At 47.8% G+C, this 26477-nt stretch overlaps 1 protein-coding gene and 1 long non-coding RNA gene across 2 annotated transcripts; one reads left to right on the top strand and one right to left on the bottom strand.

Annotated features, from left to right (window-relative positions):
- Positions 1 to 1335: 1335 nt before the first annotated feature.
- On the top strand, positions 1336 to 3382 carry LOC119149089. The gene is made up of 2 exons (XR_005104569.1): positions 1336 to 2556; positions 2825 to 3382. It is a non-coding gene; the product is annotated as an uncharacterized LOC119149089 (long non-coding RNA).
- An 11708-nt stretch (positions 3383 to 15090) lies between these two features.
- Positions 15091 to 24643, bottom strand: LOC119149088 (retinoic acid-induced protein 3-like). Its single transcript, XM_037389981.1, has 4 exons — positions 22168 to 24643; positions 18679 to 19649; positions 17662 to 17714; positions 15091 to 16968 (listed from the first exon to the last, which is right to left on the bottom strand). Exons 2-4 carry the CDS (start codon positions 19601 to 19603, stop codon positions 16876 to 16878), a joined length of 1071 nt encoding a protein of 356 aa, XP_037245878.1. The 5' UTR covers positions 19604 to 19649; positions 22168 to 24643; the 3' UTR covers positions 15091 to 16875.
- Between the last annotated feature and the right edge of the window lie 1834 nt (positions 24644 to 26477).

Below are 26477 nucleotides of genomic sequence, written 5' to 3'. Positions count from 1 at the left end.
GACCAAGGAGCAGCAGAGGTGCTCTGGAGCTATGAGGCCATTTAAAGGCAGCTGGTATGGAAAAAGTAGTTCCTCAGACATACGCTGCAGCACCCTGACCTGCATCATGACTCGGGTGGCAGTGTGGTGTTGGGTGTGCAGTGTGACCTGACACTGTGGCTCCTTGTGGTGGGACACCAAAGCCCATGCCTGTGCTATGTGGGTAGTTGTACCACCCACCCTGCCTGTACCTGGACTTGGAAACAAAGTGGGTTTGGGTCTAAGTGAGGCGTGTGTTGGGGAACTGTCTTCTTCAGTACATACTTCTTGTTATCCCAAGAATAAACAGAGAAGCATTGCCATGGCAACTGTTCTCCCTTGAGTATTTTTCCAGAGTTTTCCGATCTTGTTTAATTTTTTGTTATATCCCTAGTGTTTAATTTAAGGCCTTTCCTAACTGGAGTCCAAAGAAGCAACTGAATTGCCACTAGACAAAGAGTTCAGTTGCCTTCTCTTATGACTGATGAAGTACAAGATCAACAGAATTGAATGCTGCTGTAAGAGAGGACAGAATCTGAAATTAGAAATGCATTGTACTTGGACAAATGAAACAAATGAAACCTTTTACCCAAAGCAAAGCATTGACATAAAAGGTAGTGTATAGCACAACAATTTTGGGCACATTTCCCTGCTAGTGGATCTTTCTAGCTGTTTAATCACTGATTGCAGACTTTCTCAATCCTCTTTATGACTCAGCTTTGCAAAGGAACATCTTTCCAAATCAACTTGATCTGTAGTATTATTTAGCCAGGGAACTTTGAAGGGGATGGTTACTGCAGTAGCATTTACTTGGGGTAATTAAGTTCATGTAAGCCATGCCTCTCATTTTCCAATGCCTTACTTCCACCTTGTGCTGGTTTTGGGTGGGATAGAGTTAATTTTCTGTGTATTAGCTAGGATGGACTATGTTTTGGGTTTGTGCTGGAAACAGTGTTGACAATACAGGGATGTTTTAATTATTGCTGAGCAGCACTTACACAGAGCCAAGGCCTTTTCTGCATCTCACACCACCCCACCAACAAACAGGCTGGGGGGGGTACAAGGAGTTGGGAGGGGATACAGGTGGGACAGCTGGCCCCAGCTGACCAAAGGGATATTCCATGCCATATAATGTCATGCTCAGCCTGTAGAGCTGGGTGAAGAAGGAGGGAGATGGGGACGTTTGAAGCGATGGCGTTTGTCTTCCCAAGTAACCGTTAATGCCTGATGGAGCCCGGCTTTCCTGAAGATGGCTGAACACCTGCCTGCCCATGGGAAGCAGTGAATGAATGCCTTGCTTTGCTTTGCTTGCATGCACAGCTTTTGCTTTGCTTATTAAACTGTCTTTATCTCAACCCCCAAGTTTTCTCACTTTTACCTGTCTGATTCTCTGCCCTGTCCCACTGGGGTGGAGGGGGCGTGAGCGGGCAGCTGTGTAGTGCGTAGTTGCTGGCTGGGGTTAAACCACAATACACCTGCACACCAATACTCATACATGGGAAACTTGGGCTGGAGGGGGAGGAAAAATCCTGTGGAGGTGTGGGAGGGAGGAGGCTGATGCCCTGGTTGTGCTGTCTCGTGGGAGGGTGGTGTGAGGGTGCGTTTCATTGGATATAGCATCTTGTGTGCCCCCCACCAGCTCACACACTTGCCCTTTGCCTTGGCGAATGCTGGAAGGGGAGGCTGCCAGACCCCTTCCAACAGAGCTTATGCTGTGATGGCTGCAGCACAGTAAACATAGAAGAGGAACCAGAGATGCCTCCTGGCTTCTCCAGCCCAGCCTTGAGCCAGACCATGTCTCCTCCCTACAGCAGGGCCCAGGGAATAAAGATCTCGCTGGACATCACCAGCACAACTGTCCTCCCACTGTGTTGCCATCTGCTTTGCACAAGACTTTCGTATACGCTTTCATGGACAGCAGTGCTCTTCTTCTGAGGACATCCTCAGCTCTGCTTCCCAGGAGAGGTGAAATCCTGAGCTGCAAGAGCAGCTGAGACGTCTCTAAGCACTCCTCCCTGCCCCAGGGAAGGGAAAAACAGAAAGGCAGATTTCATGAGATACTGCATTTTGGGAACCTGGCCAAAACCACCCTCCAGTTGGGAATCTGCCCAGCCGATTTCAAAACAATGAAAGCAGCCCTGCAAGTTTTGGAGTGCTTGTTTGATCTGAATGGGGAAACAGGGTCTGAAAGCAAGTAAGGCTGGAAAAAATGGGTATGGTTTCAGGCATATGGGGTACCCAGGGGTGTTTTTGTTCCTCCCAGGTGTATCGGTTGGTCTGGCTGTGTGTTGACCCTTATGTAGATTCATGCCCCACCTCTACCATCTCCCTGAGCATGGCAGTGACACTGCTCACCTTTGGGGCAGGCAGTACCCTGTTTCCAACTTTGCTCTTCAGATGCACGCTCCAGGCATGGCCAGTATCAGCTTTTTAATGATTACCCAGGAGACCTCTCAGGATCCAGGAATGAAAGCCAGATCTTGAACCAGGGGTATCATTTGGCTGGAGACAGCTCTCCCAGAGCTGGTTTGTTAACAGGTAAGCAGGAGTTCATTTATTTGACATTGTGATGGTGCTATTTCTGAATAAGAGAGAAAAAGAGAAGTTTTTTCTTTTATTAGCATATGATTTAGTTTTTAGCTTCTAAAAATTTGTTTATTTTGAATGGAAGCCCAGAATGCACAGAATGTAGCATAAATTGCATCGATATGGACAGAGATTGGTTTTTTACCTTTCAAGTTACTCCTGTTCTTGATGCCAAGGCAGTAGCATTTGAAAAGGCTCTGGATGTTTTCCCTTTCCCTAGAAAGAAATATGTGAAAATAACAATCCTGAAGAAACACTGGAGGCAACTGCTTCCAGATAACTCTACTGAAAGCAACAAGATACAACCAGGCACACCAGGGAGATGAGGAAACTGGCGTGGGAACTGCCATCCGGCCAGAGAGTTTCCCGGTGACTGCAGCTCCCTGTCCTGGGACACACAGCAAGGAGATGAATGGGAGCTCACTGGACAGTCCTGATGTGAAGATAAATGTATTTTTTTTCCAAAATGTTTGATCCCATAATCCATGAATCCATTTATCATAAGTTGCCATTCAACAGCCCACTGTTACGCCAAACTCTTCTGGAATGAATCCAGCTCCAGAATTATGACAAGCTAAAAATGGTGTCTATTCCCATGGCTATAGACAAAGAGCTGCTACTCAGCAACAAATGTACCATCAAGTGCCATAAAAATAGCCCCTTTCGAATTATTCAGTGTTTGGGACTTGTCATTTCATAGGGGTAAAAATGGATCCACTTTGTCACAAAACATACATAATATGTATTCACAGCTTTATAAATAGTATTTATAAGATTATGTGTATAATTTTATCTTAAATTGATGCTGAGCAAACAGACAAAGCAATCAACAAGAACTTAGCACACAAGTTTTGTTCTGAGAAATCTTAGTTGCTGGTAACACCTTAGATAACTGTAAGACTTTTGTCTTAGAGATGCGGATGTCAAAAGAGGCTTTCCTCCCCTCTCCTCTTCCTTTCTTTCATTAAGACAGCTTTAGGGAAAAAAGTTGAAATTACTGGCATCATGGCAAATGTGATGGCTCTAAGCCAACGCAGCAGCCCAGGCCAAAGCTGTCACCCCACACAAATTGATTCCACAGCTTTAGCTGTTCTGTAGGAGAGAGGTTTCCAAATGCAGGGCTTTATATCACTTGGGGTCCCAGCTTTTGCAAGTGGAGTCACAAATGTGATGGAAATTCAGGTGCTCCAAGCCAGAACGGGGCTCAGTAGCTGGGATATAACTTCAATCGGCTCTTAAAGGAGCATTTGGGGATAGTGCTCTTTGGGTTCCTCTCTTGTTATTCTGCTTCTTTTCATCTCACTTGCCTTTGCAGCACTGACGTGAGGACAAAGCATTTCTGCTGGTGGGTGAGGAAGATGAGGTCTCACTGGAGGCTCCTGGGCATCTTCCCTTTCCCACTTACTGTCTCTGCCAGAAGGGAGCAGATACAAACATGAAGGCTTTACTGCTGCCCTGCCCCATGGTTTCCTGCATGCCCTCTCCCTTCTGGAGCCTGGCTGCAGGCTGAGGGTCCTTATCTCTAAAGGTGCTCAGTCACATCCTGTAGTGGCCAAAGTCCTAGGGAAGGATGGGAGCTAGGGGTGGGGAGGGTGGTATCTGGGGAAAAAAATACTGCAACATTGGAGCAAAATGCATTAGAACTCAATGTGAGGCCTTATAGGAGAGGGTGATAATTTTGTTTGAGAACAGAACTGGTTTTATTCACTCACACTTGCCTATCTGTGCTCATAAGCACCTGGCTGCCAACATCCAAGGGATAGTTTACTCTGGGTCAGATTGCCATAGCCATCACTGACAGTTCTGTTTAGGGACTACCCTCCAGAGGAGTGACCTGTGGCCCACTGGAAAGTGCAGGGTGTGGAACTGGATGCGTGTGCTGGAGGATGCCACCCTGACACGACATCATGCCTTGGAGCTGTGTTTACGTTTGTGGCATCTCAAGATACAGTGCCTGTGCAGGCATGGTTGTCCTGTCCTGATCAGAGGGGATGAGGCAGTTTAAAAGTGGGATTTAACAACTGAGAGAGGAGAACAAACTGGGCTTCCCAGAATGGTGCAACAGCAGCTTCACCAAAATTCTGAGATCATTCAAATTGTAATCCTTAGAAATCAGCATTGAAAAAATCCTTTTAATGAAATATGACATATTTCAATCAAAAAAAAGTCTTAGAATAGTACATTTTAAAAAAAAAAGTTTTTCCATTTTTTCATATGATTTCACAAAAGTCAATAAATATTTTCTGGGGGAAATTACATCCCTCTTACCATTTTACTTAAATTATCAAATGGTTTCCAGGACAACTTTCCAATAGCACTAGGGTTCACATTTCTACTTCTTAAGGGGTCAGGGAGGTCTTAGTCAGAGAAATCAAGGGATAGACAGAAATGTCAGAACTGTGCTTTGATGTTTTCCCACCTCTTGCTAAAGCAAGAAATATTGCCTGTTAATGAGATAAAAAGGAGGGAGGCTAGCAGGAGATTTATGCCCTCCTGGAGACATGGTGTGCTAACTCTCCTCCAAGTTCTCTCATGCTATTTCCATGGCAACTCCATATAATGATAACTCCCACTGATTTTCTTCTTCTATCTGTTATTTTGGTCCCAGATACTGATGGATCCGAGGCACACATTTCTTTCACACCATTTGATACCCATCGACAACCAAAGTAAATAGTGTCCTAATTCTTCAGACCTTTAGGAAGTGCAGTTAGTTCATAGTGCTTTGGGGAATGCAACTGCAGAGCTGGACAGAGCTGAGACAGGAAAATCAGTATTACAGATGCTCAGAGGTAGCTGCAAAGGATGAACACTCATTGTCAGCCTAAGGTGACAGGATTACATGCCACTCCTGTCTTTCTTCTCCCCTTGGGGTACTAGCTGGAGGCTAAGTAGGAGGCCACGGGTGTGATGGGAGGTTGGATGGTTCGGGTGCAGGGAGCTGTATCTCAGCTGTCCTGCCTACAGAGACAGGAGGTCACTCTGCCTGACTGGGAGACACTCCCATCCCCGTTGCTGTCTGTTCATGATTGCAGATCTGGTCCAGCTCATAAGACAAGGATCACGAGCTTCTCCCAGGCAGAGCTTCAGCCAGAGAAATCCTCAACCAAGTGCCTCTAACGCGTGACTTCCTCCCTCTTATGAAATCTCTGCAGCAAGCTGCTGCTGGCTGATTTTACATAGAGGAAGTAGCAGGCATGCAGCTTGTTCTGGGAAGTCTGTGATTGCTTCATCTAGCTAATGGGACAGGACTGGAGTGGAGAGTCCACAAAGAACCTGGAGTACAGCTGCCAGCATAGGCTGCATCCAGCTTCTGGGCTAGAGCTGCAGTTCAGTCAGTGCTAGGGAGGACAGGACAGTCTGAATGTGAAGTCCTATCCCAAGCATCCCCTTTCTTCATGCCCTGAGAGCAACCAGGTATTCTGGCTCTAATAATTTCTTCCTACAGTGATTCCCATTTAAGAAAATCACCAATGCCAGCTGAAAGGGCACCCATCTTCAGGAAGGGACCTTAAACCCCACTGACTTACACTTGATAGTAGTGCCCCTTCTGAGTAAGGCTGCTGCTCAGAAGAGCTGTCCTACTCTTTTTAGTCCCCCCATCCTGTAAATCAGTGTTGGTGAGAGCTTTGCTGGGACTCAGGCTGTTCTAACAGATGGAGAGGCTAATTATGCAAGAAGTTATTCAGTTCTCTGCAGGCAGAGAGATTTGCAAGGATGAGAGCATGTCAAGGATCTACGCTCCTCTGCTGTTAGCACAGTCACGGCAGCTGTGTGGAACAGTGGGGAAGAAGGCATTTCACCCACAGGGACCATGGCCAGTGGTTAAAGTCACTTGGGATTTGTGTTGCCCACTACCCTGGAGAGGTGAGCCATGAAGCAATACAATCTCCCTGCCCAGCTCCCCACCAGTCTGCTGGGTCCCTCTTCCTTCCACCCTTACAAAGAGATCAGGGCAGTTTCGGGTCTGAGATCTTTTGCTGTTTAGCTTCACCTCATCAACACCCAGTGACAAGAATTAATCCTAAGGAAAATGGAAAAGGAGCCAGAAACTCCATGCTGTGATTAGTCCTCACTCCCAGGTTAGACAATGTACTTGCTGGTTGGGACTGGTGTCTATCACTGCCCATGTAATGATGAGCCACCAGCTCAGCTGTGGGTGCAGCCTGTTTGTGCATGAGATGATGTGTGTTTGCAGGAGCTGGTGCGGCTCAGCCTCTGGCTCCCCTGCAGTCACATCTCAGTCAAGCCAAGGGATTGCAAGCTTATGGAATTATCCAGACATCACCACCATCACAGGGAGAAGAAGGAGGGCACAGCAGTTTGAGTCTTTGCCTGGAAGCAGGCCAGGTTTGCATCTCATCTGAGTGACACAGAGCGATGCACCTGGCCGTGCAGGTGAGCAGTCACCTAGGCATGGTGGAAATCTCCTCTTAACCTTGTGCCCTGAATGTAGGGAACAGCATTTCCCCATCATGCTGGCATGACAGAAGGATAAGCACTTGAAAGGTCTCCTGCAGGATGCTTAGCAATTCAATAGACACATCAAAAACAAAATAGGAGAATTATTAAATACCAGATCTGAGGTCACCAATACAAATTCAAGTCCAGTACCTTGTCCACATGTACTACGATGATCCGATCAGGCCCAAATAATTCCCATCCACCAGGGCAGAACTGGGGTTGAGGCAGTTAGGTTAAACACAGAAGCAAATCTCTGCTAAAGGGAGGACACAAACACATGTTTCTAAACTCCTTGCATAAAATGTTTCCAAAGTTCATGGTTCTTTGTTTCTTAGGATGTTGCTAAGACACATATATGCATAAAAATTATTATTTCCAGCCTTAGACATACAGATGACTCTGAAGTGAGAACTAAAGGCAAAGAAACTTTTGTCATTGATTTTACCAGCAAGAATTTAACTTTTTTGTCCCAGATTTTCACTTCAACTGTATCATCATGCTTCTATTAATTTCAATGTGAGCATTGTATGCACAGTTGGAGGCAGAGCATGCCCCAAAAGCTGATTACATTTGAAGAGTGCACTGTGAAAGAGAAATCAGGCGAGATACTGTCAAGGGTTTCATCTCTTTGGGATCCTGCAAAAGAGCATACAGCTTCTTTCAGCATTTCCTCATTCATTCAATATAGACAAAGTTTATTCCACTTTTAGAGATTACCACTAGACAATAAAGACAAATGATACTCAAAAAAAGACGAGATACATAATGAAACTTGCACCTTCCCCTCCTCCCACCTCACTTGTCTCCAGGATTTGGAAAGAATCACTTGTAGCTAAAGCCAGGGTTGGGCATCTCGGTTTATCTGGCTTTAGTACTCCTCCTGTTGGACGGAAAATGTGTTAGTCACCAAGATATGAAGCACTGCTCTGGTGTGAACTCACTCAAATGCTTTGAATAGGTTAAAAATGGTTCATGACCTATCTTTGTGTGTTCTGGGTAACTCAGCAGAAACCAGGCCACTTGTTCACAGTGGATGCAGAACCCACAGTGCCCCTGCCTCATTACTGAAGACCCCGATGTCATGGTAAAACAGACGGTTCCAGTTTTCAGGTCCTTACACAGGACAGGCTTTAGGTCATCTTTCAGAGAACACACTAAAGCACAGCAGCTGGCAGAGCCAGTCTCCTAGGACAAGGGCAGGGCAGCAGGGAAGGTGACACTAGCACTGTGATGCTACAAGAGCTGCAGAGGCAGCTCCCAGGACATTTGAAGCAGCATTATAACTGCCCCACAGCTTTTCGAGCAGCCTAGCAGCAGCCCATGCTGTGGAGAAATGAGCATACCCTGGCCCACCAGACTTCTGTCTCACAGCCCAGCAGCTTGTGACACTGCCAGAAACTCACAGATAGATCTGTCATGCTGTAAAAAAACATGTTTTCATCTTTTCTGTAGATTGCTGGTACAGCCAGGTAGATAAACCCATACGTTTTCTATCCTTTCCCCCTCAAATCAGCATACACATCCTTGCATCAGTGACTACATCTGCTTGTGAGGCGATTTGTGCTTAAGAGCTGGGCACTTAATCCTGGCCCTGCCAAGGTCTCATCTCACACAAATTTGCCATTTTAAACCCGAAAGTCTAGATGTAACAAGGGGAACCACAACACAGCCTTGACGCATAGTGGTGATGGTGGTTGTGAGTAAGGAGAAGGATCACCAATAGGTTATTTTTTGCTCCTTGCAATGCAGCTACCTGCTGCATCTCTGTGTAATAAAATTGTCCTGCCCACATTGCTGCCAGATATCACTGGCTTTGCCACTGGGGATCTCACATCCTGCTGACAGGCACAGTCCCATCTAGGCAGGCCCAGGAACTTGGTGGCCTCCATCTGGGAGGCTAGACAGGATAGGGAGTGGAGCTAGTGAGCCATAATCTGCCTGGACAGCCAGGCTGCCAGAAACATGCCCACTTGCCTGTTTGCTGCCCTGCCCCGGTGACTGTCCATCTTACCGTTGCCTCGTGGCCCAAGCTGTCGGGACTGACTGATCCTCCTTGCCCATAGACACCTCAGCAGAGCTGGGCAGGAGGCTCTCCAGGCAGCTGTTTTTCTCCAACAGCTGAAGTGCAGCCAGTCAGGAAGAGGTTAGTTGAAATTAAACATAACTGTGCCTAAAATAAAATAAGTTCAGAGACAAGCGTTCTGTATTGCTGTGTAAAATGAGCTCAGCATCACAGTGGAAAAAACTTCATTTGTAGGCTGGGGAGTTTTAGCTTTGGTTTTGTTTTTGCTTTTCTTTTTTTTTTTTCTTTTTTTTTTAATTGGAACATGCTGAGTCAAGGAAATCATTTCATGGGAGCAGAATTGCAAATTTTACCAAAGTTCGATGAAAGGCCATGAAATAACTGGGGTTTTAAAAATGGTTTTAATATTAAAGCTTTAATAAGATGCAGGGGCTTCTCTTTCGGTTTGGTTTTGGTTGGGGTTTTTTATGACAATTGGGAGACCAGGGTGTTTTGTTCTGACCCCAGGGAGGGAGAGACCCCTCAGACTGCCGCAAGAGCCGCCCCCCGCCCCCCGCAGCGCGGCCCGCGCGGCGCTGGGCTCCGCGGCGCAAGGGCTCCCCCTGGCGGTCGTCGACCGAATGGCAGGAGGAGCCGCCCTGGCGGCTTTAAATCCTCCCGGGAGCTCTTTTCCTCGCGCCGACTTTCTTGGCGTTGCCTCCGCTTCCTAAACCGAGCCACAAACCTAAACCGAGACTTTTCCCTGTTTTTGAGGGAGTTGCTTTCCTTCCTGCCAGAATTAGCGCAGTGGGAGGAGGCCCACTGCTCTGGAGACCACCATGGGTACCAGGCGGATGCTGAAAGCATCCCGGACCCTGCGAGCAGCATTGCTCCCTTGACACCGGTCTGAGGTGGCTGAGTTAGGGGCTGAGGGTCACGGCCAGCTCCTTCCGGGCAAACAGACAGTGAGAAAGGTTGGTTCGGTACTGCTAAAACCAGAGTGCCTGCAGGAACAGCCTGTCATTTTGATTATAAAAGGATCCTGGGATGACTAAGTGACACTGAGCAACACTGATGTGCCTAATTTCTGAGATTCAAACATGTGTTTGTTCAGTCTGGCAAAACCAGTAAAGAGCTGATTTGCAGGAAAATGTGCTTTCTTACAGCACTGAGCAAAGAGCAGCACCAGAGTCAACGATGCTACCCAGGTCCCTTTCTATGACTATAAATCTCACCCAAAATTTTCAGCACTTTTTCACACTCCAGCTCCAGCATTTGAGCCTCACTGCAGACCGTTTGGGGGGCTGGGGGAGTAAAACAGCAGACAGCACCATATGTTGGAGACACAGCATTTTATTTCAGCTCTTGATTAATTCCTTAGAGAACAAGATGACCATTTTGTAAGCCACAGCCTTTGCTTTCTTCTCAAATGCACCTGTTACTGGTTTGATGGGAGAAAGTCCTCAGCCAGGTGGAGCCTTGGCTGACTCCAGGGATAGGTGCAGATAAGATCAGCCTGGCCAGCTAGAAGGGCAGCTCCTGCTCCGTGCCTGGCACTTCAGAAAGCCTTTTGCAGAAAGTGGCACTCATATCTAGTGTGGTGCTTCAGCTGTCACCATAGCAAAGGCAAAGCAAATACCAGTTTCCCTAGAAACTGCAGGTGGCAGGGCATGTTGACTTTAAGAAAGGGAGAGGATCCCACATAAGACAGGCATGGGTGCAGAAGGATGTGTGCTGCAGGAAGGGAGAGGGACAGGACAAGTCCCAGGCCCACAGGACCAGGGTGGCTGGAGTGGGAGAGGGACCCCCGGGAGATACTCCCACGACCGCTGTACTGCATTGCCCAGTGCAGAAGCAAAGACTGCCCAGGGGCAGAGGGAGCCAAGTCCCTGTGGCTGGGTGGCCCAGTAGGGGCACAGATTCATTGAACACAGCTGGTCACCAGCAGCTCAACAACCCCAGCCTGGGTGGAGTGATGCAGATCAGCTGGTACCCAAAGTCTGTGCTTGCTGCTGCAAAAGCAAACTTCTACTTTGCATTAGAGCCCCATAAAGCAGGCAAATGCTGGCAGGGGACCTTGCACTTCTTTCTCCAGGGCTTCCTGCTGGAAGAAGCAGCTGCTGCTGCAGCCCTCAGCTCATGAGTGGCCTTGAGTGCTAGAAACCACCTGCCTTAGAGACAGATCCTTAGGACTGTTCAGTCCCTTCTATTTATAACCACACAAGATCCTCCAGGGCAAAGGGAGTAACTGGTGCTGGGGAAAATGACTGTGAAGAAGGTATTGCCCAGTGGTGCACGCTTGTGGAAATACACATCAACCACATACCAGGCTGCATGAGTAAGGGTGAAGTCAGCAAGTTGAGGGAAGTGGTTATTTCCTTTTATTTAACACTTGTAAGGCTGTATCTGGAGTATTGTGTCCAGTTTGGGTCTCCCACTGCAGCAGGGCTTGATAAAGTGGAACAAGTCCAGCAGGGGGCCACTGAGACAGTCAGTTGGGGTCTTCTTGGAGCACATCACTAGGAAAAGAGACTGAGGGACCCGCTCAGCCATGAGAAGAAAGCTTAAGGGATCCAGTTGCTTTTTGCTAAGTAAATGGGTGCTATAAAGAAGATGGAACCACACTTTTCTTAGAAGTGCACAGTAAAAGAACAAGGGGTGACAGAGAAGTTGCAACAAGGGAAATTCTGATCAGAGGAAAGTTTAATAAAAATCCTAATTAGAGTGATCAGATACCAGTAAAGGGGCCCCAAGAAGCTGTCAGATCTCTGATACTGGAGATATTCAAAGCTTACCTGGACAAGGTCCTGACAACCTGGTCTAGCTCTGAGGTGAGCTTTGTTCAGTGTAGAAGCTGGACTAAACCTCTTCAGAGGTCCCATCTGACCAAAACCTTTGTATGGCTCTGTAATTCCACTAAACCTACTAAAATGCAGGAAAGAGCTGGAAACGAGGAGGAACCTGGTGGCTTCTCAGAACCACCAGCTCCCTACACACATGGGATTTTATGCTTTGAAGGGAGCTACACACTGGCAGCTTTTAGATCTCATGCTTGTCTTTAAGACGCTGCAAAGCCAGTTCCTCCCTATGGTTTGATGAGAACAGTGTAAGCTAAGCAACCCACCTGGCTGGGTAGTAATGTAGGCCAGGCTGATGCTCTGATGCTGCCACTTGGTCTTCTGGGTGTTGGTCTCCTCTGGGTGCTGCTCACAGGCTGTATTGCAGCTACTTGAGGTGGCTGAAGGAGATTGCTCCCAGCTGGTCACCTTGCCTGTCTCAGGACCAGGAAAATAGGAGGGGTATCTGCTCTTCAGCTACCTCTGTTTCTGGTCCAGTGTGATAAGATACACTGAAACCTGTAGTGTAGGTTTTGTATGGGAGATCGTCACTGCTGTCACTGGGGACTGGACGCACCATCTGTACTGTCAGCCATATTGCGGGGATGGTCACCTTTGGTAAAGGAGCAGCATGCACACCTGAGCCAACAGTTGCCACATCCAAGATGTGGCCATGTGATTCTGTTCCTTAGGGAGCAGATTTGATTAAAGCAATTCACCTAGCCCCGTGAGCCTGCAGAGAGTGGGTGCACAAGGCTCCTCACCAGCCCCAGTTACTTGGACACAGCCTGAGTCACCATTTGACACTGCTCTGTGTTGAATACTGAAACAGGGAGGAGACAGATGACAGCAGAGGGAACATCTGAGGGAGGGAGGAAGGCAGGGTGGCTACATCACTTATATGGAGCAGGCCAAAGGGGATGCAGCTTTTCAGCATTTGCTTCAGAGAAGGCTGGGGGGTGCAAGGGGTGCCTCATGCTTACCAGGCATCGTGGGCTCCCCACCCAATGCAGCTGCCTCCTGCCACCCCAGGAGACCAACACTTGCTTTCTTGATCCATGGTCAGCCTGGCAGACATGGGAGCTGGGCATGCTCCCCAACACATCTGCCTCCAGAGCCTGAAGGAAGGAGGACACAACCATCCACAGCCCCACTGGCTGGCAGCATGCTTCTCTCTGCCTACAACCAGTCCTCAGCATCCCTTGTGCCAGCTGAGTGAGGGGGACCCATTTACCACCCCTGTGCCACAGCAAGGGTTACAGGGCTTGTGGGGAGAGGGTGAATCCCTTCCAAAGAAACACCTTGTTTGGGGAGGGTGGCACTGACTCCAAAAGGGGAGCTTTTTTGGCAAGCTGGGGGTATTTGGGATGTGAATGCAGCAAGGTCCTTCCCCTTCCCAGGCCCTGACACCACTGGCCTGAGTCTTTGCCCCAAGGGTTTACCACACCCTCTGTGCCCACCCCTGGCCGACCACATGGAGCCCTGCAGCCCTGGCAAGCCCACAGGATGGTGACCCTGAAGGTCCTGGGTCCAAGTGGTGCCTCTGCCCTTCTTTGCCATGCCATCCCTGACCTGAAGTTCAGCTGATTTTATCCTGCCTCCTAATAAAACTGGCTGTTTTCGTAATCCAGGTGTGCTCCGTGCCAACCCTTCTCCAGTGTGTACATTTCTGGCACTGTGGTCTCCTTGAACAGGCAGAGGAGGGACCAGAAACCAAAGGGCCCTGAAGGCAGTGTACCTGCAGCCCCCACCACTAAGGGAGCTCTGCACGAGAGATGGTAGGGATGAGCCTTACTGGGTTTACTGGTCTTCCAGTGGGCAGCTTTTAAGAAAAACCAGCACAAGGATCAGGCAACCTTCCTGCCTCCTCTATTCACTTGTTCCTTTCAAGTCTAGCCTATCTGGCCCCACCAGTTTAAGATTTCCCTGGGACATGTGTGTGTGTGACTAAGTAGCCAACTGGTTTGGTTTAAACTCAGTTTTAAGGAAAGAGGAAACTGCTGCTTTCCCAAAAGCTTCTTCTGAGGTGTGAGGTATTTGCGGAGTGGCACCACCCCTTCCCCACCAGCACCAAGTTCCACAGAAATTTGTATTTAATTTGACATTTAAATCAGCCCTCACCCAAAGTTGCCTTAATATTGAACAAGTGCAAAATAACTCTGGGCAGATTAGTACTTGTGTCATTACAGAGGTTTAAAAAAATTACTCTAAAAGGCACTGTAAATCCATAGAAGGAGATTTTCACTCTCCGCCAAGAAGCGTGCACAATAACAACCAAGTAATCAAGAAAAACACCATGCTCTGAATGAATGGGAGTGCATATGGTGTCCCTCATCCCTCCTAGTTCTGCTCTCTCTGGGGCCAAGGTGCATTTGGGAGGCACTTTCTGGTCTGTGGCAGTCAGTGAAGGAGCTGATAAGTGTCTGGGGTGTGGAAAACACATACAGTAAGAGCACACTTTGCTCTTATTTCTCCTGTTAACCTGTCCCTTTGCTGTACCAGAATCCACTGAAGCAGGGGAACTGACTGTTGTAACACATTTCTGGCTCCTCCTGGGACGTACTCTAGCTACATTTAAGCCATTAATGGCACCACATCAGCTTGAAAACCTAATTTCTTTAAAGTCTGGTATTGTTTGAAACACATCTCTCCTACCTTCAGTCTGCAAGTCAGCAGCTTGCATCACGGCTTCACAAAACCCCTTCCCAATCTGCTCCCCAATTTTACATTAGTATCCATGAGTTTTCTCTCTCATCCTCTATGTTACAGGTTTGGAGCTGTGTAGGAGGACAGGAGAGGAGGAGGGGAAGGTAAGCATCATTTCCACCTCAAATTTACTAGAAGGCGGCATTTTTCTAGTCCTGTGTCCTGCGATGCATTTCAAACCAATGCCTAGGAGGGCTCTTTCTCATGCCAAGGGATACAGAAGACCCAAATGTCCCTGCATTGCCTTTCAGTGCTGGTAGGTGGAGTGGAAAAGGCGCAGCCTCGCATATTGTAGACAGCACTGTGCCTGAGGAAGGGGGTTTACTTGCCAGGAGCATATAGATATGTGGCATGATGTACCATGTAAAAACTCATGGGAAAGGAAGCCTCTAAAAGGGGAAAGTAAAGCCTCATACCATCAGGAGATTTTAAATATTGTCATCATCATCATCATCGTCACCATAATCATAATTATTTTGCTTTGATATTGTTTCTACTTTCAAATAAAAATATTACATGTGTTCACAACATCAGAAAGGCATATTTTTACAAGCTGAATTAAATACCTACAAGGCCCTTTTCTTTTCTTGATTATGCAAGCGCCCAGCAAGACATAACTGAATAAATACAGGAATATAAACACAGCAAGCACAGACACATGCAGTGATGAAGAGAACACATCTTTCCTCCTGCATTGGCTTGCTGTGGCTTGGTTTTATATTTCTTCACTTCTTAAGCGCTTCTAATGTTGAATCAGCTTTCTTTATTCAAGAAAAGTAGCACAGAGAAGCTACTAACCCTCTTCTGCACTTTCAAGCAGCTGATCTCTGGTCCATAGTGACAGCTTTGAAGAAGCCAGCACCTCTTTGCCATTTCCCGCCCCCCCCCCAGCTGCAATCTCCCAGATGGCCCACTACAAGCCATGGAGAGCTATTGCCATCACCCCACCAGCCATTAGAGGAGTCATATTCCCGAGGAAGAACACCATTCTCTTGTAGTCAGGCTGTTTGTATTTTGATTAATTAAATATTCCACATACAAAGTACTAAATAAATATATAGCTGTGTTAGATACCAGTGTACCATACATGCCCACTTGGAGAGCCCTATTCATTTACAGATGAAATACCATGGAAAGCTATTTACCAAATAGAAAGCAGGCTACAGAATGATTCAACTCTGCAGACTCACTGCTCATTGCCAGGGTGCAGTCCACACAGCACACACACACACACACACACACACACACATGTGCTCGTGATTGCTTACTCCTGGGAAGAAGGGTGTCCGCCCTCCATAACCTGGCTGCTTGGGAAATGTTTGTGTTAATGCCACAGACACGGTGGGGAGGAGGCAGAGCTCCAAGGTGCACAGGATTAAATCCCACCAGGGTATTGCAAACAGCTGCATGGAAGAGGTTTTGTCTGCAGGGATCCACAGCCTGGGGTGTCAAGGGTGAGGAGGGGAGGGTTTTCAGTGCTGGCCAGGCACCCTGGGGAGCTCAGCTGGGGCGTGTGGTGAGGAGTCAGAGCTAGGAGATAGAGTGCAATCAGAAAATGTGTCAAGTAAATAGCTGTAGATGTTTTTATGTCTTTAAAGTTTCTTCTCCCTCTCCACCGTGGTGTCTAGGTGATAAGGAAGGGGGTTGGAAGTCAACATGAAGAAATAAAAAACAATAGTCTGTCTCTCTCTTTGTCTCTTCTCCACTGATCTCTTGGAGGAGAGCCAGGTGGGGCTGGGAGTGGGCACAAAAATAATGGTGGATAGATAAAAGTGTCCTTGGTAGTACCTGAGATGTGTTCATAGGTGGGCAGTAGTAGGGATGTGTAGGGCTAATGCTTCCACTCCTGACTCTCCTCCTGTCAGACACAGGGTGCAGGCATCCCCCTGAGCTGATCAAAGCAAGTCCTGGCTGGGGCAGAGCTGGTCACAGACGTGGCTGATGATCTTCCTGCTGCTCCAGCCCTACAGCATTCCTGCTAAAAATAGGCCAGGCCAGGCTCTTCCCAACATGTTCCTCTGTCAGAAAAGATGAGCTCCATTCCATGGAGAAACAGTGAGCAGAGACAGGATGGCCAGAGTGGTTTCTGAAAGCTGTGTTTGAGGAGTGAGTGTGGCCTACAAGGGTGTCTGTGTGGGGAAAAGAGGACCTCTCTCCTCTTTTGTCAGTGGGAGTTGGCTCTGTCTCTTCTGCAGGACTTGTCACCGTGTGGCCTGTGCCGCTGCTGACAGGCACTTGGTCTCTTTGCTCGCTGCGGAGCTGCTACATGGGGCCTTTCCCACCAGTGTAGTCCTGGTACGGGCTTGTCCGGGCCTTGGGCCGAGGGATGGAGAAATCCTTTTGGGGTTCAACGGTCTGAAAAGAAAGCACAAAAGTCTTTACCTTTCAAAACTAGAGAGAATTAATAGGATAGGGCTTTAAAAAAAAAAAAAAAAAAAGAGAGAGAGAGAGGGAGAATCACAAAGCTGAAGGTTTCCTGACAGTGTGATCAATGGAGCTGTGGAAGAGAATCCTGGCACAGCAAACTAGTAATTGAGACATGTCACCAGAGGACATGCGGTGTCATGATGTGACCTACTAGGCCTAGCTAGGCTGTGGTCTGAAGGAGGACTGGTGAACGGACATGGAAGCATGGAGACTGCTCACTTTGGATCTGCACCACAACTTCCAGTGACTGCTGGTGGGAATACATTCAGAGCATGGGACAGGGAAAGGAGCACAATCCCCTGAGGAAAGGGAAGAGGCTGCTGCAGTAACTGTGTCCAAAGAAAGGACTTCTTATGTGATGTAAAATCCAGAAGTATTGAAAACCACAACCTCAGCTTTTGCCTTGGGCCCCTTTTGCCATCCCATGTCCCTGGACATGTCACAGTTCCCTCCCCCCAGCCACAGGCACCTCCAGGAACACGTCATGGTATTGCCCAGCTCCATGCAAAGCACCTGCCTGCTCTAGGTCCATCTGTCTTTGCCCCTTCTCCTTCCCTTCCCCTCAGCACCTGAACATTTGACTAAATGTGGTGAAAAAGGTGAAGGGGAGTGTGAACTTACCTTCATCTGAAAGTGAGAAGAGTATGGGGAGTAGCTGAGGTCTTCTGTGTCTCCTGAGTCACAAGACAAGAGGTGGGGAAAGTTAGTGAGTTAGTGTTATACGGTATTTTGGAAATACATCAAGGAAGACTCAAAGGGTCTGTGGCTACATTAGCAGCTCCTTTTAGACTGAACAAACTATGCAATATGCAGGCAGGAACGGGTTAGAATCCACAGGTGGGTAATTTGTTAAATATTTCCTTATGAAAGCAGGAATTAATGGTATTGTAAATAACAGGGCATAGGTGGCCTTGGAGTTTAGACACCCCTTGTTGCCTCACAATTACTGTCATCACCACCAGCCAAATCCCTCCCACTTGCATGCACAAGACACACTCTGCAGTGTTCCCTGAGAGAGCACAGCCTTTCTCATCTACTCTTTTACAAACTTGGAGGTCTGATTCCAGGGAACAAATGTGATCATGGTAGCAGCTCCACATCTCCTACCCATAGATTTGGGAAGTTTCAATTGATAAAACCTTTTTTTGCCCAAGTAGGCATGCGACACATACAGAAAAGTAAGGATTCCTTGCCTCATTTTTGGATGACGGGTTCATTTTTAAATGGATAATGGGAACCAGGTCAGAACCGGAATAAATAATCTCCAAGGTATAAGCTGGAGAGCTCTGAAAAGCTGGAACATTGCTAAGAGACAAATAAAAAAACTCCTGAATTTTTACAGACTTCCCAGACATAACAGAATCATAAGGAGTTACGTCTCAGCCCTGACATGCAGTAAGTCACTCACTCCTCCTACATATCTTTGGCTTTTGCATTGGTTCTTGCTTTATTCCTTTTTGTCTGGGGATTAATCTTAACTAGCGTTTCTGAAATGGCATCAGTCTGAAATTTTTTCCTACCTCTAAATTATCCACCATGTTCAAATCTTTTCTTGCTGCCCTCCTATCCCTTTTAGCTCATGAGTGGGGCATGTGTGCTTGGGGCCGGGGGACAGTGGAGTTGTTCACTTTATCATACCTTGCACAATTTCATCTTGTGTATAGGCACGGTTGTCCACTCCAGTTGTCTGCTTTATGAACTTGGGTTGGCAGAAATCATTTTCTGGAGGGTAGTCCCCCAGCTTCAGAGGCGCAGTAAGGAAACAAATTTCAGGGACAATATACATTATCAGGAAGATCCATCCATTGGACACCAGAGCAATGGCCACAACAGGATCATCCCAGTCATGTCTGTTTAAAACCATGTTGCCTTTTGTAAGCATAGTGATCCACACTACCCAAATGGCAATGGAGAACAGGACAGTGACAAAGATGTGTGCCCCGTGCCTCTTCCAGCTTTTGTATGGCCCACAGAACGTGAACATGGAAACCAAGAAGGTCAGAGCCATCAAGAAGAGCACGTAGATCAAAAGCATGACAAAATCTTTGTTGGTCTCCTGCAGAGACATATTCAGAAATTTGTCTTTCTGGTTTACTAGCATGGTGACTAAGTACTCAATGCTGATCACAACTTGTACCATGGCAAAGGAAACAATGAGGAGCAGCAACACATGCCAGGAGAAGGGCTTTCTTCCTCTCACTAGTTTGTTGAGGTTGCAGGCATGGGTGAGGAGGCATGAGAAGCAGAGAGCAAAGATGACTCCAAATAGGAAGAAGCGAGTGGGGCGAGTCCTGTCATTGAGTTTAATGATGAAAGCAAAAGTGAGACCAAAAATGCCAAGCGTGCCTGAGAGAAAGAAGAAATAGATGGCGATCATGTGCCGCTTGCTGTTGTCTTGGACTTTACAGGTGAGAAAGAAGAGTGAGCAGATGAGAAAAATGGTGATGAGGATGCCAGCTGTAGCCAGTGACTCCAGGACAATCCCCCAGGCCTTCTCCATGTCACAGAGCAGGTAATAGTCATGACTGATGCTGCTGCAGCCTCGGGGAGGGGGTGTTGCCATCCTCTTGCCTTCTTGAACAACCTCCCTGTGAAACGTTTCCCCAAAGCTGTAGAAGAAGAAAAGACACAGGCTGTTATATCAACCACCTAGGTGCTGCCAGCAGTGGGGAAGGAGAGGCAGGAGAGACCTCCATCTCCACCTCACTGGCCAAGCTCACCACAGTGCTAAGGACACGGGGCTGTGGGAGCAGAACCACCCCTTTGTTTGGCATCAGCTCTCAATCAAGGCTAAGCCAAGCCCCTTAGCAGGAGGCAATTCACCCTGTATGTCCTCTGCACGGTGCCTGGGGTTGTGCAATGTTCTAGGAGCATGGGGAGCAGGGAGAAGGTGAGGCACTTTTGCAGGTGTTAGCTTGGTGCCCTGCAGCATAGAGACTAAGCTGCCTTATCACTTTTGTGATACAAGAGCAACTGTTAGTCATAATACACTTTTCACTCTTTTGACAAGTTCAAACAACCCCAGTGAGGTTTAGAGATGAGCAATGCAGAACAGGAAACTCGTTACTCTGTTTCTTTTCCCTTTTTACTTTCTGTGAAACACTCTTGGCTTTGGTTTACAGGTATGAATGAAGGGGAATTTTAACTGCCTTTTACCCTGCAGATAAATAACCTGGATGCCTCCAGCATAGCTGTTCTCACTCCAAATTAAATAGCAAATGCAGGCCACCAACCATGAGCCCTAAACTCATATTACTCCTTACTCACGGCAGTGCAGCAATATGAACTGTCTCAAAGACCTCAGTCCCCTCCCCATGATGCCACCTGGCACTGGCTGGAAGCTTGACATGTCAGAGCTAATGCTGTTCATTGCACGAGAAGTAACCACCAAGTTACCGCTTGAGGAGTCCATGAGTCAAGGATGGATAAGGTCTCTAATGCACCCAATGCATTCCTGCTGTATTATCACATGGAGTTCAGTGCTGTCTGAGTAAGCCTGGTTTAAGCCTGTCTCACCAGGGGATAAGGCAGGCTGTTTAAGTGAGCTCTGCCCATCACTGAGGGGAATTAAGTTGCCAACTTTCTTGGGAGCCTCAAGCATGTGTAGAAACCACTGTACAAGGATGCTGGGCACTTCATGGACCGTTTATGCAGTTACTCAGTGAGTTTAGATCCCAGGGGCCAGGTACTGCTTTCTAGGTATCAAATTGCTCAGTGAGGCTCGTATCTCTGAAACCTACCAAAATGGGAGTTTAAATACAGTATCAGCATGAAACATAGGAGAATCTGGCCTTAATGGTGACCCACCAAGGGATTTCTTTTCAGATATATAAAGAAAAAAGTTAACCTTGCAAAATTTAGTCTTTAGTGCTCACCATGCCATTTGCTTTTATTTTCCCCCTCCAGAACAACATACTGCAGTTATGAGGTGGATTCTAAAACCCTTCCAAGAGATTTTAGGGAGTATAGGTTGAGTCTTCTTAAATGGCAGTTGACCTAATCAAGGGATGAAGGGGGAAAATATTACTGACTCACTCTTAGCCCCACATATGCCTCAATGTGACCTGCTTACAAATAGTGGAATACTTTTCCAGCTTTTAACCTCACTGTGTAAAAGCAGATGTGCAGCTCTTCAAAAAGCTGGCTATAATAAAATGCAGATTATTCAAATATGCAGGAACTCTGGACTCTCCATGGAGAGAACGGAATTAGTGAATAACACATGCAGGAATTTTCACAAATCATTGTTCACAAGATTTGGGGGACTTACGATCTCTTGCACAAGTAGCTGAGAGTTATCTGTAAGTAATAAATAATGCTGCCTGAAACTCTGGAGAGCAAATGCTACAATTTTATCCACTGACATTTACTGTTGATCAGATTAGCTTATCTATTCACAAGTCTGGCAGATACAGAATGATGCTCGCTGTCAGGGTGGGAAGAGAGCCCAGAATGCCAATGTGAGACCCCAGGGCAGCACAGAGCACACCCATAGCTTTGGGTTCTGACTGGTGCTTACTTCAAGTGGTACTTTCCACAGTCGTCCGCCATGGCCCTTGGAACAAATAGGATGGAAGCACCTCACTGCCTTGGAGAGCTGGACCACTTGTGCCCATTTTTGCTCCCTTCTCTTTTTTTCCAGGGTAGATGTCCTACAAGGCATGAAGAGTCTCTGCCCTGTGTCCTGGGGTGAGTCTTACCCCCCAGAAGCTGAGTTTGCTCATCCAGCACCTACAGAAGTATTTGGGATTTCCAAGGGGCTCTGCAGTCTGCACAAGGGAGCCTGTACTACGGTTAACTTCACAGCTCACCCTGTATCAGCTACTGCTTTAGTGCCGAGTCTTCTCCCTCCAGCTGGAGCCTGCTTTTTCTTTGATACTTGTGCGTAAAATACACACAGCCAGCCACAAATTTCAAACTGTTTTCAAGGAAAGCCTGCCATAGCTTCCCCAGCTCCAGCTGGCAATCCCATGTTAGACTCAAGGGTGGGAGGCATTCTCTGTTTGCCAATGGCACCCCATGCCCCTGCTCCACCCCACCCCCCAAGCCATGGTGCTGCCCACCATCCCACCCCAGCCACAGAAGGCAGGTCCGCCCTGGGTCCTGTAGGACGTTGACTTGAATTACCTCTCTGGGTCCTGCCCGGTGAAGGCAGCAGGGAGGCTCCAGCTAGAAGAGGCAAGTTCTGAGCGCGGCAGTGACGGTCACCTCCGCTCCTGCAACCCGGCCGGCCGAGCAGCAGCCCCCGTGGCCTCCTCGGGAGCTTTAACAGCTGGAGGGCTGGGGAGGTGTGGCTGAGCACGCCTATTCCAGTTCCACCGCCTCGCCTCTCCTCTCCTACGGGACACGGCTATGAAAATCCGGCCCCAGTGCCAGGAGATGAAGTAAGGCGTCCTGACGTCAGCGGGGCGCTCACCCCTGCGGCGGGCGCAGACGGGGTTGAACGCTGCTCAGCCAAGCGCCTGATAAATGCCCCCCTCTCTGCTGGCACCCGTGGGTGGGGACTGTGGCTGTGAATAGCAGGGCGTCCCCTCCCTGCTCCAAGCCTTTTGTCTCTTTGCATGCTTTCTTGCCAGATAACTGCTTGCAAGGTGGAAGACGAGGTTGTGGGATGCCAACAGACCCACAGCGCTTGGAGGGAGAGCGGCTGCGAGCTCAGCTCTAGAGGCGGTTTCCTCGGGGCTCTTGCTGCGAGCTGTGCGGGGACACGGCTGCTCCGCTCACCCCTGCCACCTGGGCTCCCACCGGCTCCTTTCCTGAAAAGGGCCGTTTGCCTTTCCTGGTGTCTTGCTCGGTCCAGCCCTGCTCTCCGAAGGCGCAGTTCTGTCTGCTCCCAAGCACTGAGTCACTTTGTCCAAATTGCTGGCCCAGTTAATGAATTAAGGCAATGACAAATACCCCCTTGCTCTACATTGTGCCTCTGGCCTGACACACCTATTGGCACAATTCCATCCAAAGCCGCGCATATCTCCAGCGTGCTCGTGACTTCATCTGTTATTTAAATATTAATCACTGGGTGTATTTTATTATTCTGATTAAGGAATTGTCATCAGGGCCTATCCACACCAAGCACTTGGTCCCTACACACAGCCCCTAAACCTGGAAGTTCCTCCCACCCCTCGGAGGTTGTGCTCCTTCCCAAAACCAGAGAAGCAGCTGTACATGCCTGTGCTGAGATCTGACTGCCCATGGTTGTCTCATCTGCATGTTCATTTCGTTGGTTTTTTTGTTTTAGGGCCCATGGCGTATTTCTGGGTGCTGATCCCTTCTGAATGTCACATGTGGAGATTGCTACAAAACACATACAAGAGAGTCTTCTCTTGTGCACCCCCTAGAAGCACATGGGGGACTGAAGGGATGAGTGGCTTATCGAGTGAAAGGCACTGCTCAGGGCAGGCACTGTAGGGTGGGCCATGCTGAGCCCTAGGACAGTTCCTCACATCCTCCCTAATTTCATTTCAGTGTAAAAACCTGAGGTTTCTTAGGAAAGCACATGCCAGGTTTCTTTACATGAAATTAATCTTAACTTTAAAGTAGGTCTCAAGCTTAGTGAGCCAGCCAAGAAGGAAGCAGATGTGAAAAATGGGAGGAGGAAAGAAGGAGTGATGGAGAGGAATTCAGCACCAGCACAGTGGGACCCAACCTGTCTAGGAAGATATCCCAAGAAGCTTTCAAAGGCTATTGGTCACTGCCAGCCTATTTGCATAACAACTTCACTGCATTTACACAGACACAAAAAACCTAATGGAAAACAGTGTGTCAAATTTTATCAGGGGTAAAAAGAAAGGAAAGAAGAATAACACCATTTTCCAGAATGCCTGAAAAATCCTTGACAGTTAGTCACTAAACACACCCTGTACTTTCAAAAAGCTGATAAATGGGTCTATGTTTAAAGAAAAAAATCCCAAGTGACTTAGGAGCCCAAGTGCTGCTGAGTCCTGGTAGGTAGCCTGAGAAACGGTGCCCGTAGCCCTCAGGCTATGCCAAAGAGGGTGGAGAAGCATCACTGATCTACATGGGCGAGTACAAACAGCACAACGTTCACACCACAAAGGTGAGATGATTGTCACCTTGCTTTAGGGATGGGATGCAACTTGCAGATAGAGGCATCTAAATTTAGATGTCTGGTGATTATTACCTAAATGTGAGCTGGATGTCTCAGCTTCTAAACAGCCCAAAAGTCAGATGGACTGGCCCAGCTGATTGGATGCAGGTGCCTATTTCTATGTATTCTGAAATGCTCCCAGGTGTGGTTGGCTGGATTGTCTGCAGCCTCACCTTAGTTGCTTGCACATAAGCATATAGTGTCATTTGAGGTGTCATAGGGTATCCTGCTCAGCTTCCAGGAACTGCTCCAGGAGCACACAGGTCTCCTGTATCTCCTGTATCAGATCTGGCAGTCCTGTGCAGGTGTTTTGGATACCCTTAAGCATCTCAAATCACCTTTGTAAGAGCAAATGTATTGAGTACTGAATCTCCACTGGCTATTTCAGAGCTGAGATGCAGAGCTTATATATAGGTACCCAGATGTAGATGTCCACCTGTTGTGGTTTAACCCCAACTGGCAACTAAGTACCATGCAGCCACTCGCTCACTCTCCTCACCCATCAGAGGGAGGGGGAGGAGAATCAGGAAAAAGGTAAAACTCAAGGGCTGAGATAAGAACAATTTAATAATTGAAATATAACAACAACAACAATAATTGTAATGAAAAAGGAGGGAGAAGGGAAGAGGAACAAAATACAAAGGGAAGGGAGAAAACCAAAAGGAGCAATGCACAATGCAGCTGCTCACCACCTGCTGACCGATGCCCAGCCAGTCACCGAGCAGCAATTGGCCGGCTCTGGCCAACTCACCCCGGTTTATATACCAAGCATGACGTTCTATTGAATAGCTGTTCTGGCTGTGTCCCCTCCCAATTTCTTGTGCCCCTCCAGCCCTCTCACTGGCAGGGCCTAAGAAGCTGAAAAGTCCTTGACTTAGCATAAACATTACTTTAGCAACAACTAAAAACATGAGTATGTTATCAACATTGTTCTCATACCAAATCCAAAACACAGCACTACACCAGCTACTAAGAAGGAAATTAACGCTATCCCAGCTGAAAGCAGGACAGCCACCATATGGACTTCATTCTGGTGCATCAGCATAGACAAATAGTTCATTGAAGGTACTGTAGCTTGGTCACCTGTAACTCAGTCACCGCCACAGGGATGGTATACAGGATACAAGAGCTGTGTGAAACTACACTTTTGGATCATCAGCTCACACTGAATAACCAGGGGATCTCAAATGGTCCTAGGCACCAATCTAAGGGCAATTAAATTGACCCCTACGTGTCTACAGAGCAGACTTCATCAGACACAGTCATCCAGATTCCCACTATAGTTGGTAGAAAGAAAGAGGCACTTCCAGGGGATTTTCAGTTGACCTGCTTCACAACAAACCAAATCACACCTAAGTATTTGTTTCTGTCCAACAGAGGTGAAGAGAGACAAAATAATGAATTCAAATACAGATCTTTACACTTGTCAGCTGAATTGCATAGCATGTCTCCAAAATAATTTCAACACAATCCAGTAGCAAAATGCTGGTGACATTGGAAGTTCCTTTGGGTGGGAGGCTGTTGGTAGCAAAACAGCTTGCTTTGGCCATACTGCAGCCCTAGAGAAGCAAGCTGGCTGCTGGTGAATGGGAAGGAGCAGTTGCTACAGCTGACAAGAAGAGGCAGGGATGGCAGCAGGGACTGACCCCTTTGGGCAGCAGCCACCTACACCTCCCCTTCCAGTCCTCCAGCAGCAGGACAAGGTGGAAAAGAAGGGCTGGGCTCTCCCTCTGTGTTGGCTCCACTCCTTTTCCCTTCTCGCTGCTGGCATTGCCTGGCCATGCTCCCTCCTGCAGGGTGCCAATGACCGGTACTGTGCATGATGCCCTGGGCCAGCCCTGCTCCACTGGCTTCAGTGTCACAGGGCTGAGCCACCAGCAAAGGGCGGGGTGCTGCAGCCCCTCTCAGCTCAGCCAGGTCTGGGGGAGACAGCATGTCTGGGAGGTTCAGTGGCTGAGTTAGTATCTTTTATTAAGCTGAGTAATAAAGCGAGTAGATGCCTGGGGAGACGTAGTGCTTGGCGCTCTGGAATGTGTCTAAATAACATGTTTATTTTTGGTCACTGATATTGGCTGTGTTGTGAGTATACTTGTGTCATTCCTTCTGCTTAGCTACCTGTGCAGTACATTGACAACACAAGAACAGCCTTGTTCTCTGAAAAAATCCCCCCTGCCAGCACTTATCACAGTCATACTGAACTAACATTATAGCAGCCTCCACCCTGTCCTGCCCCATCCATTTCCTTTGTCTTTAAATCAGTTCAGGTACAAACATTATGACAACCTTGGAAACAGCCTGGCACAAAAGTGACAGGTGTTCAGTCCAGGCAGCC

Source organism: Falco rusticolus, chromosome 5 (genome assembly GCF_015220075.1).
Source record: "Falco rusticolus isolate bFalRus1 chromosome 5, bFalRus1.pri, whole genome shotgun sequence".
Classification (NCBI taxonomy): domain Eukaryota; kingdom Metazoa; phylum Chordata; class Aves; order Falconiformes; family Falconidae; genus Falco; species Falco rusticolus.
The sequence above is the reverse complement of the archived record's forward strand: the minus strand, read 5'-3'. Positions and strand labels throughout refer to the sequence as shown.

Excerpts from the sequence above, each read along its gene's own strand:
- LOC119149088 (XM_037389981.1), bottom strand. The coding sequence starts at position 19,603 with ATGGCAACACCCCCTCCCCGAGGCTGCAGCAGCATCAGTCATGACTAT. Across the intron at positions 17,715-18,678 it reads ACAAGATGAAATTGTGCAAG|GAGACACAGAAGACCTCAGC; the intron begins GTATGATAAAGT and ends CTTGTGACTCAG. Across the intron at positions 16,969-17,661 it reads CTTCTCACTTTCAGATGAAG|ACCGTTGAACCCCAAAAGGA; the intron begins GTAAGTTCACAC and ends CTTTCTTTTCAG.